The sequence below is a fragment of the Ranitomeya variabilis genome, chromosome 5 (genome assembly GCF_051348905.1).
Source record: "Ranitomeya variabilis isolate aRanVar5 chromosome 5, aRanVar5.hap1, whole genome shotgun sequence".
Classification (NCBI taxonomy): Eukaryota; Metazoa; Chordata; class Amphibia; order Anura; family Dendrobatidae; genus Ranitomeya; species Ranitomeya variabilis.
Window position 1 is genome coordinate 252,128,506 of NC_135236.1, and position 15,375 is coordinate 252,143,880.

General features: G+C 47.0%; 1 protein-coding gene across 3 annotated transcripts in view; it reads right to left on the bottom strand.

Annotated features, from left to right (window-relative positions):
- Positions 1 to 9,543, bottom strand: part of FAM219B (family with sequence similarity 219 member B) — a 31,053-nt gene extending 21,510 nt beyond the window's left edge. Inside the window, exons 1-2 of one of the 3 annotated variants that reach the window (XM_077264057.1) lie at positions 9,394 to 9,543; positions 2,287 to 2,374 (exon numbers count right to left, since the gene is read on the bottom strand). In XM_077264057.1, coding sequence (XP_077120172.1) covers positions 2,287 to 2,374; positions 9,394 to 9,453 — 148 coding nt within the window. In that variant the 5' untranslated portion in view covers positions 9,454 to 9,543. Of the gene's footprint in view, positions 1 to 2,286; positions 2,375 to 7,216; positions 7,360 to 9,393 lie in introns of those variants that run through there. The other 2 variants (XM_077264056.1, XM_077264058.1) reach the window with 2 other exon arrangements.
- Positions 9,544 to 15,375: the final 5,832 nt, after the last annotated feature.

The following is a 15,375-nucleotide window of genomic DNA, read 5'->3' on the forward strand; positions in this document are numbered from 1 at the left end:
TAGTAGTGTGGAATATGCCCAAAAAAAGGGGATATGAGATGGTTTACTGTATGTAATCATGTCTCATATCATGTCGGGTTTGTGAAGGAGAAATGCAAAGCCGGCAATTGAATTACCGGCTGTTCACAGATATCGCGCTGAATGAAATATAAATACAGAATATATATATATATATGTGTCTCAATGACATATATATATATATACATACTGTATATATGTTTTAATGAACATTTGAGCACATAAATCCATTAGATGTCGGTTTTGCAAGCCTGCGCGAAAATCTCGCAGTACGGATGCCATACGGATTACATACGGAGGATGCCATGCGCAAAATACGCTGACACACCCTGACTACGGATCAATATTTTGGGAACATTTCTCCATATTACGGCCGTAGTACGGACGTATAATACGTGGCGTATTGTCTTACGCCATGTGTGACCCCAGCCTTAATAAGTATGATTTCTTGCCTTATAAGTGGTGTTGGGACCGTCAGTTGTGTTGTGCAGAAGTCTGGTGGATACACAGCTGATAGTCCGACTGAATAGACTGTTAGCTGCTTTTTTCTCGCCATCAGGCTGGAGTCACACACAGCGAGATACGGCCGAGTCTCGCAGGTTAAAACCAAGCTCTGCCGCTGGCACTTGGGAGCGGAGCGTGCGGCTCCATGTATTGCTGTGCAGCCGCACGCTCCGCTCTGGAGTGCCGGTGCCAGAGCTTGGTTTTAACCTGCAAGACTCGGCCGTATCTCGCTGTGTGTGATCCCGGCCTTATACAAATTCTAAGTAAAGAAAAACAAGGAGCACAAAAAACAAGGAGCACCTTCTCTCCTTTTTGTTTTTTAAATCCATCTCTGCCCCCCTCTGGCTCCTGGAAAGCCAAAACTGTCTAACGAAAAGGGGGTGAAGGAAGACAGATGAAAAAACAAATAGGGGGGAATGGGCCTTGAACTATTTGGTTACCCCAAGCATGCACCCGGTGCCTGTGCTTGGTTTGAACAGTCATGTTTAACAGAATGTGTACTCTACATTCTCAATCAGATTTCAGCTTTGTCTTTTTTGTACAGGATTAGAAAACGAAAATAAGTGCGATGGTTCCCAGAACTCTTTCTTCACCAGAGGATCTCAGGAATAATTTATCATCACTTACGTCAGCTTAGAAGTTATGAATCGGATATTAAAATAAAGTGGAATTCTCATATCAATGTAATGAGTCTGAAAACCTTATTTTAAAGGGAAGCCATTGTCTGAAAATGAACCATTGTGTAAATCAGGTTTTATGCTAAATATATGTCCTTAACAGTTCATTTACACTAATATTTCTGGGGCATAAAACAATGGATCTCAGATATCATTTATTCAGTTTCCTATAACCTACATGTCAATATAGACGGCCTAGGAGGGTGGATACAATAAAGGGGAAGTTACTTCAGGAAAACACAGGCAGTCGTGCTCATGAAGTTTTCAGATTTTTTTTGCAACAGTGTCTTTTACTCTATACTTTATAGAGACAAGGACGCTCTGGACTGGTCACTTCTTTAAACTTCTTAAGGGTTTCTGAACCTTGCAGCGATTAAAAGACGTGACACAATGGAATATGTGCACAGCAATGCCGTTTTGATAGTGCCGTGAGCTAGGCCACCATCACACATTCAGTATTTGGTCAGTATTTTACCAAAGGCTGATCGGGGTCACAACAACAACAACCACACAAGAGCCCCGAACCACAAGTGCCGACACTGGGAAAATGGCGTCGGCACAGGGTGGGAGTATTTTTTTTTTTTCCCCCCAATCAGGGCCCAAGCGTGGGGAATGACAAAGGATTGTCATAGTAGCCGTCAACCCCTTTAACATTGTGAATGAAATTAAAAAAAACAATGTCTTTTTTTTTTGGTTATTTTTTTTTTTTTGGTGGAGGAAGCTCTTTGAACCATAACATCCAGTCATTTAATAGCATCAATAGAAGCTGGCTGCAACAACCAGTTAGGATATACCCAAGCTGTGGCGTGCAGGAGGGCCACAACCCCCCATTCATTACAACAAAACAACGTGATTTCATGCGAATTGAGATACTGATTTGGCTTTTATCCTAAGTCATATTGCACGACTCGTTAAACGGTTAATTGTGACTTGTAGGATCGCTACTTCCAACAGGTGGCGTCCTCTTTTCCTCTGAAGAGAATTTGCATACGTGATTTCATGGATATTTATAGACCCTAAAGGACATGAATAAGACGTCGGCGTCTGAGGTAAAACCATTCCATTACATATCGCTGTAAATACTTACGTAGCTTGGCCTGGATTGTAGGACCCTTGCTCATCAGATATGGGCCTTTTTTCTCCACCTCAGCACCCCTGGACTCCATTATCCATCCCTGTGCAGAAGATTATTACAGTCACTAGGAATGGTGGCAATTACTTACAATAATCTCATTAGCAGAATGGAAGAGCAAGGAGTACATTCAGCTACTACAGAGATAACCCTACAAGAAGAGCACATGCAGAATCCCCTGAGAGGACACAGATAGGTGGGCTTTGTCTTCAGTTATCAGTCATTGCAGGATAAACAGTATTTGTCAACAAGGAACCTGATCCCTAACAATGAAATGCATCTTTGTGATAACGAAGTCTCTCGCTTTGTGATAAAATGCTAAGATGTCGCCATGATCAGAAGAACCAAGGAGATGAAAAGACATTTACTTAAGGTACCGTCACACTAAGGGTACCGTCTCACATAACGATTTACCAACGATCACGACCTGCGATACGACCTGGCCGTGATCGTTGGTAAGTGGTTGTGTGGTCGCTGGGGAGCTGTCACACAGACCGCTCTCCAGCGACCAACGATGCCGAGGTTCGCTGGTAACCAGGGTAAACATCGGGTTACTAAGCGCAGGGCCGCGCTTAGTAACCCGATGTTTACCGTGGTTACCAGCGTAAAAGTAAAAAAAAAAACAAACCGTACATACTCACCATCTGATGTCCGTCAGGTCCCCTGCCGTCCGCTTCCTGCTTTGACTGAGATCCGGCCGTACAGTGAGAGCAGATCACAGCGGTGACGTCACTGCTGTGATCTGCTCTCACTTTCCGGCCGGCAGTCAGAGCGGGAAGCAGACGGCAAGGAACCTGACGGACATCAGATGGTGAGTATGTACGTTTTTTTTTTTTTTACTTTTACGCTGGTAACCACGGTAAACATCGGGTTACTAAGCGCGGCCCTGCGCTTAGTAACCCGATGTTTACCCTGGTTACAAGCGAACGCATCGCTGGATCGCTGTCACACACAACGATCCAGCGATGACAGCGGGAGATCCAGCGACGAAAGAAAGTTTCAAACGATCTGCTACGACGTACGATTCTCAGCAGGGTCCCTGATCGCTGCTGCGTGTCAGACACTGCGAGATCGTAACTATATCGCTAGAACGTCACGAATCGTGCCGTCGTAGCGATAAAAATGCCACTGTGTGACGGTACCCTAAGCGACGCTGCAGCGATACAGACAACGATGCCGATCGCTGCAGCGTCGCTGTTTGGACGCTGGAGAGCTGTCACACAGACCGCTCTCCAGCAACCAACGATGCCGAGGTCCCTGGGTAACCAGGGTAAACATCGGGTTGCTAAGCGCAGGGCCTAGATGTTTACCCTGGTTACCAGTGTAAAATGTAAAAAAACAAACAGTACATGCTAACCTTCGCGTCCCCTGCCGTCCGCTTCCCTGCACTGACTGAGTGCCGGCCCTAACAGCAGAGCGGTGACGTCACCGCTGTGCTTTCACTTTACGGCCAGCGCTCAGTCAGTGCAGGAAGCGGACGGCAGGGGACGCGAAGGTGAGTATGTACTGTTTGTTTTTTTACATTTTACACTGGTAACCAGGGTAAATATCGGGTTACTAAGCGCGGCCCTGCGCTTAGTAACCCGATATTTACCCTGGTTACCATTGTAAAACATCGCTGGTATCGTTGCTTTTGCTGTCAAACACAACGATACACGGCGATCTGACGACCAAATAAAGTTCTGAACTTTAATCAACGACCAGCGATATCACAGCAGGATCCTGATCGCTGCTGCCTGTCAAACTCAACGATATCGCTATCAAGGACGCTGCAACGTCACGGATCGCTAGCGATATCGTTTAGTGTGACGGTACCTTTAGGCCTGGAAGGACTCTGATGTGTTCCTCTAGATGGGGAAACCCTGAGACTAGGGACAATCTTACATCTTGAGCATTTTGACCTAGGGATGAATAAACACAGATTGATCTATGATGCAGATTTTGAAATCAAAGGAAAAGTGTCTTAAGGTACCGTTACACTAAACGACTTACCAACGATCACGACCAGCGATACGACCTGGCCGTGATCGTTGGTAAGGCTTCTTTCACACTAGCGTCGGGCTCGGTCCGTCGCAGTGCGTCGGGCCGAGGTCCCCGACGCTAGCGTTGTCTCCGCCGCACAACGGGGGCAGCGGATGCATTTTTCCAGCGCATCCGCTGCCCCATTGTGAGGTGCGGGGAAGTGCGGGGAGGTGGGGGCGGAGTTCCGGCCGCGCATGCGTGGTCGGAAAAAGCGGACCGTCGGGAGCAAAAAACGTTACATGTAACGTTTTTTGGTCCCGACGGTCCGCCACAACACGGCGCAACCGTCGCACGACGGTTGCGATGTGTGGCAATGCATCGCAAATACGTCGCTAATGTAAGTCAATACAAAAAAAAAAAAACGCATCCTGCAAGCACTTTTGCAGGATGCGTTTTTTCGGCAAAACGACGCATTGCAACGTATTGCAGTAAACGCCAGTGTGAAAGTAGCCTAAGTCGTTGTGTGGTCGCTGGGGAGCTGTCACACAGACAGCTCTCTCCAGCGACCAACAATCAGGGGAACGACTTCGGCATCGTTGAAACTGTCTTCAACGATGCCGAAGTCCCCCTGCAGCACCCGGGTAAACATTGGGTTACTAAGTGCAGGGCCGCGCTTAGTAACCCGATATTTACCCTGGTTACCATTGTAAAAGTTAAAAAAAACAAACAAAACAAAACACTACATACTCACATTCCGATGTCTGTCACGTCCCCCGCCGTCAGCTTCCCGCACTGACTGTGTCAGCGCCGGCCGTAAAGCAGAGCACAACGGTGACGTCACCGCTGTGCTCTTCTTTACGGCCGGCACTGACACAGTCAGTGCGGGAAGCTGACAGCGGGGGACATGACAGACATCGGAATGTGAGTGTGTAGTGGTTTGTTTTGTTTTTTTAACTTTTACAATGGTAACCAGGGTAAATATCGGGTTACTAAGCGCGGCCCTGCAGTCAGTAACCCGATGTTTACCCTGGTTACAAGTGAACACATCGCTGGATCGGCGTCACACACGCCGATCCAGCGATGACAGCGGGTGATCAGCGACCAAAGAAAGGTCCTGATCATTCCCTACGACCAATGATCTCCCAGCAGGGGCCTGATCGTTGGTCGCCGTCACACATAACGAGATCGTTAGCGGGATCGTTGCTACGTCACAAAAAAGTGTGACGTTGCAACGATATCGTTAACTAAATCGTTATGTGTGAAGGTACCTTAAGTCTTCAAAAAAGACCCTACGGCTGTGGACTTGGCCTTACAATTGTAAAATTCACAATGGCAGATAAAATTATACAGGGCGACTCACTCGCTACTTTACCTGGAAAAACTGCTGTAACTTCTAAAAGACGGCTGTCTGTACTGAAATTGGGACTGTACATACGTCAGTTCATGAGAAGTGAGAGCAATTATCCTCAACGACGAGAAACGAGTGGTCTCACCAACTTGTGCCCCCCCTCCCCCGGTCGTCTCCACTACTGGATAGACTTGCTACACGCATCAGTCATTTATATGTGGTGCTTGCATCTCACTCCTGCCAAATTCCTTCATTTGTTAACAACGTACAGATATACAGTTTGGAGGAACGCGTTTTCATTGTGAAAATTGTGTCCTTAACCACTTCACCACCTTGGCATTTTCAGTTTTTTGCATTTCTGGTTTTTTTTCGCTCCCCTTCTTGCCAGAGCCAAAAGTTTTTTAATTTTTTTGTCAATATGGCCATGTCAGGGCTTGGGTTTTGCAGGACGAGTTGTACTTTTGAATGACACCATTGTTTTACCATATAGTGTACTGGAAAACGGGAACAAAAATCCCAAGAGCGGTGAAATTGCAAAAAAAGTGCAATCCCACAGTTTTGATTTTTTTACCAGGTTCACTAAATTCTAAAACTGACCTGCCATTATGATTCCCTGTCTAGGTTCTCATGCGGTGAGAAAAATAAATAAATAAAACAAAAAGCAATATTTTCCAAGACCCATGGTGTCTCCATTTTTAGGGGATCTGGCTGTGATTGCTTGTCAATTGCAATGCTGCGGTGACCCCCCAAAAATGTAATTCTAGCATTTTGATTTTTTTTCGCACTACCCCGTTTACCGATCGGATTAATTCTTTTCATATTTTGATAGATCGGTTGATTCGGAACGCAGCAATACCAAATATGTGTATTTTTTATTTTATTGTATTATTTTGAATGGGGCAAAAGAGGGGTGATTTGAACTTTTTATTTTTTTTTTTACTTTTCATTTGCTTCAATAGACTCCTTAGGAAAAGTGATGAGCGAGTATGCTCGTTGCTTGGGTTTTCCTGAGCACGCTCGGGTAGTCTCCAAGTATTTGTTAGTGCTCGGAGATTTCATTTTCTTCACCTCAGCAGCATGATTTACAGCTGCTAGCCAGCCTGAGTACATGTGGGGATTACCTAGCAACCAGGCAACCCCCACATGTACTCAGCCTGGCTACCAGCCGTAAATCATGCAGCTGAGGCGAAGAAAACTAAATCTCCGAGCACTAACAAATACTCGGGAGACCACCCGAGCAACGAGTACACTCATTCATCACTACTTAGGAAGCTTGAAGCTGCGATCATCTAATCGCTTGTGCCACTGGGCGGCACTAATAGCAGATCGCAAATACAAACAACAACAGGGGTCTCCTGCAGACCCCAGGTTGTCATGCCAACCCATTTGGCACCCCGTGATCATGCGACAGGGGTGCCGATGGGCGGAACTAGTGACGCGCTTCCAACACGTGCATGTAAAATGCCGCTGTCAGAGATTGACAGCAGCATTTAACATATTAACAGCCATGGGTAGATCGAGATTCCATCTGCGGCTGTTAGGGGCACATCTCAGCTGATGAAACCCATCACGTACCTTTACGTCATAGGTCATAAGTGGGATAAAGAGTTGCCAAAGTGGTACTGGAGGTCAAAATCCACCGTTCAAACTGAGTAGTCTGTCATGGGTGAATAAGCTGGAACATTACTGGATAGGCGTGATGGCGCATGTCCGAAAATGTCTGAGGAAACAATTCAATATGTGAAACAGCGACTTCTGGCATCTCCATGTAAACTGTTGCCCAGGCTTTCCCAAGACACATGGACCTCATAACCCACACGTCAACGAGCGGTCAGGAAAGGTCGTGCTCTCCTGTACAAAGTCAGTCATTCAGGAATTGAAAGGGCCCGATCAAGAGAAAAGAATTGGTTATTGCAGATTTTTATCCTTTGGGGCCATTTGAAGGGTCGGGTGTAGAGTAACAAGGCACGGACATTACAGGCACTGCGAGAGATTCAGGCCACGACCACAGACATCCTGTGGAATACATTGAACAATAAGGAACGGCACGTGCAGGCGTGCTTGGATGGGATCAGCGGACATTTTCAACATCAGTTTTCCATGCACCAAGGCAGGGTACAGTCCAAATGTAAGTATGGTAGAACGGCTGGTTTAGAATTTGCAGCAGTTTTTCTAGGTACAGTAGCGAGTCCCCCGGCACAATACACGCCTCACCTCAATCGTCCCCCGGCACAATACACGCCTCACCTCAATCGTCCCCCGTCACAATACACGCCTCACCTCAATCGTCCCCCGGCACAATACACGCCTCACCTCAATCGTCCCCCGGCACAATACACGCCTCACCTCAATCGTCCCCCGGCACAATACACGCCTCACCTCAATCGTCCCCCGGCACAATACACGCCTCACCTCAATCGTCCCCCGGCACAATACACGCCTCACCTCAATCGTCCCCCGGCACAATACACGCCTCACCTCAATCGTCCCCCGGCACAATACACGCCTCACCTCAATCGTCCCCCGGCACAATACACGCCTCACCTCATCGTCCCCCGGCACAATACACGCCTCACCTCAATCGTCCCCCGGCACAATACACGCCTCACCTCAATCGTCCCCCGGCACAATACACGCCTCACCTCAATCGTCCCCTGGCACAATACACGCCTCACCTCATCGTCCCCTGGCACAATACACGCCTCACCTCATCGTCCCCCTGCACAATACACGCCTCACCTCAATCGTCCCCCGGCACAATACACGCCTCACCTCATCGTCCCCCGGCACAATACACGCCTCACCTCAATCGTCCCCTGGCACAATACACGCCTCACCTCAATCGTCCCCTGGCACAATACACTCCTCACCTCATCGTCCCCCTGCACAATACACTCCTCACCTCATCGTCCCCCTGCACAATACATGCCTCACCTCATCGTCCCCCGGCACAATACACGCCTCACCTCATCGTCCCCCGGCACAATACACGCCTCACCTCAATCGTCCCCTGGCACAATACACTCCTCACCTCATCGTCCCCCTGCACAATACACTCCTCACCTCATCGTCCCCCTGCACAATACATGCCTCACCTCATCGTCCCCCGGCACAATACATGCCTCACCTCATCGTCCCCCGGTGAGGCTCCCGTGTCCCTTCCCCGCTTCATATCATACACCTACAGGGACAAGGGGTCATATGGACACATCTCACCTGGCAGCGAACCCCAAACCTGTCGCCGGAGGGGATTGGGCAGGCAACTGTAGTGTTTGTACTTTTTAGACCCTGCGGGCAGCGGAGGCGCAGACATTCGGGGGCGGAGGAGGCGCAGATATTCGGGGGCGGCGGAGGCGCAGACATTCGGGGGCGGCGGAGGCGCAGACATTCGGGGGCCGCGGAGGCGCAGACATTCGGGGGCCGCGGAGGCGCAGACATTCGGGGGCCGCGGAGGCGCAGACATTCGGGGGCCGCGGAGGCGCAGACATTCGGGGGCCGCGGAGGCGCAGACATTCGGGGGCCGCGGAGGCGCAGACATTCGGGGGCCGCGGAGGCGCAGACATTCGGGGGCCGCGGAGGCGCAGACATTCGGGGGCCGCGGAGGCGCAGACATTCGGGGGCCGCGGAGGCGCAGACATTCCGGGCAGCTGTAATAGGAGATCGCAGCAGCCGAGCAGCGGAAGGGGCTCAGTTCACGGCAGAGGCTGCTGTCCCGGCCAGCACCCCTCACACATACCCGTACATGGCGTTACCTGGGCGCTGTCCCCGGCGGAGGAGCGGGCTCCGGTGTCACTCCGACTACCAGGCTCCATACGGCTTTTTCAGGCCGGCTGACACCCATGTAAACGGCTGAACAAGTCTGACCAATTAAAACCTGTCGATCTAATCACATGACTGCAGAGTCACGCCTTCTGAAGGTGACTGAAGTGGCCATTTTGGAGACTGGCAAGGAGACTCGTGACGTTATAACGATTCACAGGACGTCGGTGATCACGTGTTGTACGCGGCCTCCGAAGCTCTGCAGCCACAACATCATTATAGCGCATTCTCCTATAGGGGCGGACCGTGGGCGATAACCACCGTCTGACCACGCAGGAAAATAACATTAGGGACGCATTAGCGCTGTATAAATCCCTGCACTGTACGCCCTCTTGTGGTAACTGTAGGAAGGCACATTTTTTCTTTTAATTTAAAGGGAATATGTCCACATGTCAAAAAGTTTTTGCTTTTCTCTTATGCATTTTTTTTCAATCTGCCATAGAGTTCCTTTATGTAGTGTAATGTAACATGGAAACATACACAGGGCCATCAAGCTCAGCCTTTCTCCACCAGTTATACAGCACTAGATTTATAACCCACAATTCCACTATTTGGTAGAAAGGCTCCCAGACCTTTTTTAAATGCTGATGTAGCATCTGCCTTAGTTACTGCCAGCAGAAGGAAATTTCACAGCCTGATGGCTCTCACAGTAAGGAATCCTTTCCTATTTACCGTATATACTTGAGTATATTGAGTATAAGCCGACCCGAGTATAAGCCGAGACCCCTAATTTTGCCACAAAAAACTGGGAAAACTTAATGACTCGAGTATAAGCCTAGGGTGGAAAATGCAGCAGCTAGTGGTAAATTTCAAAAATAAAAATAGATACCAATAAAAGTAAAATTAATTGAGACATCAGTAGATTAAGTGTTTTTGAATATCCATATTGAATCAGGAGCCCCATATAATGCTCCATACAGTTCATGATGGGCCCCATAAGATGCTCCATACAAAATATGCCCCATATAATGTTGCACAAAGGTTAATAATGGCCCCATAAGATGCTCCATAGAAACATTTGCCCCATATAATGCTGCATAAAGGTTCATTATGGCTCCATAAGATGCTCCATAGAATATTATGCCCCATATGCTGCTGCTGCGATAAAAAAAAAAATAAATGACATACTCACCTCTTGTCTTGAGCAGGCGGGGACACCGGCTCTTGCTATATTCACCTGTCTCGGTTCCACCGCACACACTAAACACGTCATCGCGCCCTCTGACCTGAACGTCACAGCCAGAGGACCCGGTAGACACAGGGCAGTGGTGGAACGAGGACAGGTGAATATCGCATGGCTCGCCCTCCCCCGTTATACTCACCTGCTCCCGGCGCGGTCCCTGCTTCTCCAATGCGATGGTCTCTGACGTCAGCAGCTTGTTCCTGTGTTCAGCGGTCACATGGTACCGCTCATTAAAGTAATGAATATGCGCTCCACCCCTATGAGAGTGGAGTCGCGTCCATATTCATTAATGAGCGGTACCACGTGACCGCTGAACACAGGAAGAGCTGCGGGCGCCGGAGAAGCAGGGACATGCAGAGACGCGCCAGGAGCAGGTGAGTACGATGTGACAGCTGCCGCTCTCCCTCCCCCGCTGACCCCCTGGGACAATGACTTGAGTATAAGCCGAGAGGGGCACTTTCAGCCAAAAAAAAAATGGGCTGAAAATGTCGGCTTAACTCTAGTATATACGGTCTGTCACATGCTGGTGACAGGTTTATTTTCAGAAATATGCATCAAATAATCCAACATTTGTTGATAATTCGGACTACAAACTCTAATATAAAAATCTTAAACAATGTCTTGAAAGCCAAGGATCCTGGTCCAAGGAGACCTTTTCTCCACACATGTACTTGTCTTAGAAGAGATCTCACTTATAAGTATAGCTTTTTTCTAAGTTAAATAAGCCCAACTTTTCTAACCTCTCACATGACAGGCCTTCCATCCCTTGTAATAATCTAGTGTCCGCCTCTGAACTGATTCTAACTTCTGAAAAGAATGTGGAGCCCAAAACTGGATCCCATATTCAAGATGTGGCCTCCCCAGTGATTTATAAAGAGGTAATAATACATTGGGATCGTGGGATTTTATCTCTTTTTATACATCCTAGAGTATACTCCCATTTAATGTACAGTTATATGAAAAAGTTTGGGCACCCCTATTAGTCTTAAGCTTAATGTTTTATAAAAATTGTTTTTTTGCAACAGCTATTTCAGGTTCATATATCTAATAACTGTTGGACACAGTAATGTTTCTGCCTTGAAATGAGGTTTATTGTACTAACAGAAAATGTGCAATCTGCATTCAAACAAAATTTGACAGGTGCATAAGTATGGGCACCCTTATCATTTTCTTGTTTTAAATACTCCTACCTACTTTTTACTGACTTACTAAAGCACTTTTTTTGGTTTTGTAACCTCATTGAGCTTTGAACTTTATAGCCAGGTGTATGCAATCATGAGAAAAGCTACTTAAAGTGGCCACTTGCAAGTTGTTCTCCTGTCTGAATCTCCTCTGAAGAGTGGCATCATGGGCTCCTCAAAACAACTGTCAAATGATCTGAAAACAAAGATTATTCAACACAGTTGTTCAGGGGAAGGATACAAAAAGCTGTCTAAGAGATTTAACCTGTCAATTTCCACTGTGAGGAACATGGTAAGGAAATGGAAGAACACAGTTAAGGCCAGAAGTGGCAGGCCAAGAAAAACATCAGAAAGGCAGAGAAGAAGAATGGTGAGATCAGTCAAGGACAATCCTCAGACCACCTCCAGAGAGCTGCAGCATCAACTTGCTGCAGATGGTGTCACTGTGCATCGGTCAACTATACAACGCACTTTGCACAAGGAGAAGCTGTATGGGAGAGTGATGCGAAAGAAGCCGTTTCTGCAAGCACGCCACAAACAGAGTCGGCTGAGGTATGCAAAAGCATATTTGGAGAAGCCAATTTCTTTTAGGAAGAAGGTCCTGTGGACTGATGAAACCAAGATTGAGTTGTTTGGTCATACAAAAAGGCGTTATGCATGGCGGCCAAAAAACACAGCATTCCAAGAAAAACACTTGCTACCCACAGTAAAATTTGGTGGAGGTTCCATCATGCTTTGGGGCTGTGTGGCCAATGCCGGCACCGGGAATCTTGTTAAAGTTGAGGGACACATGGATTCCTCTCAGTATCAGCAGATTCTTGACAATAATGTTCATGAATCAGTGACAAAGTTGAAGTTACGCAGGGGATGGATCTTTCAGCAAGACAATGATCCAAAACACCGCTCCAATCTACTCAGGCATTCATGCAGAGGAACAATTACACTGTTCTGGAATGGCCATCCCAGTCCCCAGACCTGAATATCATTGAACATCTGTGGGATCATTTGAAGAGGGCTGCCATGCTCGGCGACCATCAAACTTAACTGAACTGGAATTGTTTTGTAAAGAGGAATGGTCAAAAATACCTTCATCCAGGATCCAGGAACTCATTAAAAGCTACAGGAAGCGACCAGAGGCTGTTATTTTTGCAAAAGGAGGATCTACTAAATATTAATGTCACTTTTCTGGTGAGGTGCCCATACTTATGCACCTGTCAAATTTTGTTTGAATGCAGATTGCACATTTTCTGTTTTTCATATAACTGTATATGCAGCAATAGGATTACTCCCTCCTAGGTGCATTACTCTACATTTAACCTCATTTGCCAAGTGTTTGCCCATTCAGTCATCTTATTCAGATTTTTTTGCAATATTGTACTATCAAGGTCAGATTTTAGTATCCTACATAGTTTGGTGACGTCAGCAAAGACTGACACTTTACTCTCAATCCCATCCACAAGGTCATTAATAAAGAGGTTAAAAAGAATCGGTCCTAGCACAGATCCCTGCGGTCCCCACTGCTGACTATATCCCATGTGGAGAACGCACCATATTATGTTTCCTGTCATTTAGCCAATTCCTTACCCATCTGCATAAAGTTTCCCCCAGTCCTAGCTTTTTGTAGCTTCAGTATTAGGCTATGCGCACACGATGCGGATTTCCTGCGGATCCGCAGCGTTTTTTTCCGCGCAGAAATGCTACAGATCCGCAAAGTGATTTACAGTACAATGTGTAAATCAATAGGAAAAAAAAAAGCTGTGCTAATGGTGCGGAAAATTCCGCATGAAAAACGCTGCGGATCAAAAGAAGTAGCATGTCACTTCTTTTGTGCGGATCTGCAGCGTTTCTGCACCCTTCCATTATAGAAATCCACAGTGCCAAAAAACGCATGAAATCTGCAGCAAATCCACAACAAAAATGCACAAAATCCACATAAAAAACGCGTCAAATCCGCACCTGCGTTTTCTTCCAGGAGATGCGGATTTTGTGCAAAAAGTTCTACACCCCAATCCGCAACGTGTGCACATAGCCTTAGGCTTTATCAAAGTCCAGATAAATCACATCAGCCGCTTTACCAACATCCAGATTTGCACTCCCCTCCTCATAGAAACCCAACATGTTGGTTAGACATGACTTATTCTTCATGAATCCATGTTGGTTGTCTTTTTATTATATTATTCTCTGCAATATATCTCTGCAGGTCATCTCTTATAATGCCCTCAAAAACTCTGCACACTACTGATGTCAGGCATACCGGATGTTAGTTGCCTGGATCCACCTTCTTACCTTTCTTATATATCGGTACCACGTCGGCCCTCCTCCAATCCTATGGCACTGAGGTATTGTTTTTATGGGGTTTACCAAACATGCACAGTGCCTACAACCTCTTTCCAATAGAGCTTGTAGGCACGATCTTAATTAGATCCTCAGTGTATTTGATCCCCAGCGGCATTTCAGGACTTAAAGTGAACCTGTCTGAAGGATTTTGCCAAGTAACCTACAGACAATGTCAGGTTGCTGCTATTCTGATTAAATTGATACCTAGGGTGAAGTTTTGTGGTTCTTGTGTAATCAGTGTTCGAAGTTTTCAGTTAATGAGATGCCCGTGCTCCGAAGCGGAACTGTAGGCAGTCTCATCTTCCTGCTCTAAGCCAGGGACACCAAGGAAAGACCTGCCACAGGCCGCCCCGAAGCACAAACCGTCTGTCTCTGTGATGAAGAACAGGTTTGTGTTTCGGGGCGGCCTGTGGCAGGTCTTTCCTTGGTGTCCCTGGCTTAGAGCAGGAAGATGAGACTGCCTACAGTTCCGCTTCGGAACACGGGCATCTCATTAACTGAAAACTTCTAACACTGATTACACAAGAACCACAAGACAGATTTCTTCAACCCAGCTATCACTTTAATCAGTATAATGGCACCAACCTGACAGTGTCTGTAGGTTATTTAGCAAAATGCCGCAGACATGTTCCCTTTAACAGCAGCTGCCAGATGCCTGCATCATACATGGGCAAGTCAAATGTTGAGAAGGGGTTGGTTGAAGAGCCATCTCAGCCAATATGATGGTCACACTTGGAATGTTTCCCAAGTTGTAATGTGATTAAGTAAAGGTCCAGGAAGACTGGTACATAAGTGGTTTTACTTCCGTTTTCACACGGAAAAGGAGAAATATATGTAAGGTACCTGAACGCCAGAACTAGGATTTTAAGACCGTGGTATAGGGTGATGCTGCGGTCACCACTAGGATGCTGTTCTGAGCTCTTCTTACTATTTTTGTGAGTATAAAAGTCAAATAATGGCAGCAAATTGCAACCTGTTTAGCTTCTAAAGTAAATTGAGAGACACTAACTTTATTACTTTCTTTTCCCCACAGATGTGTTGGAAACATGATATATCAGTTAATAATATGGCATAGCTCCCAACCGTCCCTCATTGTGCGGGACTGTCCCGGATTTGATGCTTTGCCCGGCTGTCCAGCGCAGGACTCTCTGATCCCGGGCACAGCACAGGAGAAACTCCGTCACACCCCCTTTTGTTAGGCCACGCCCCTTCCC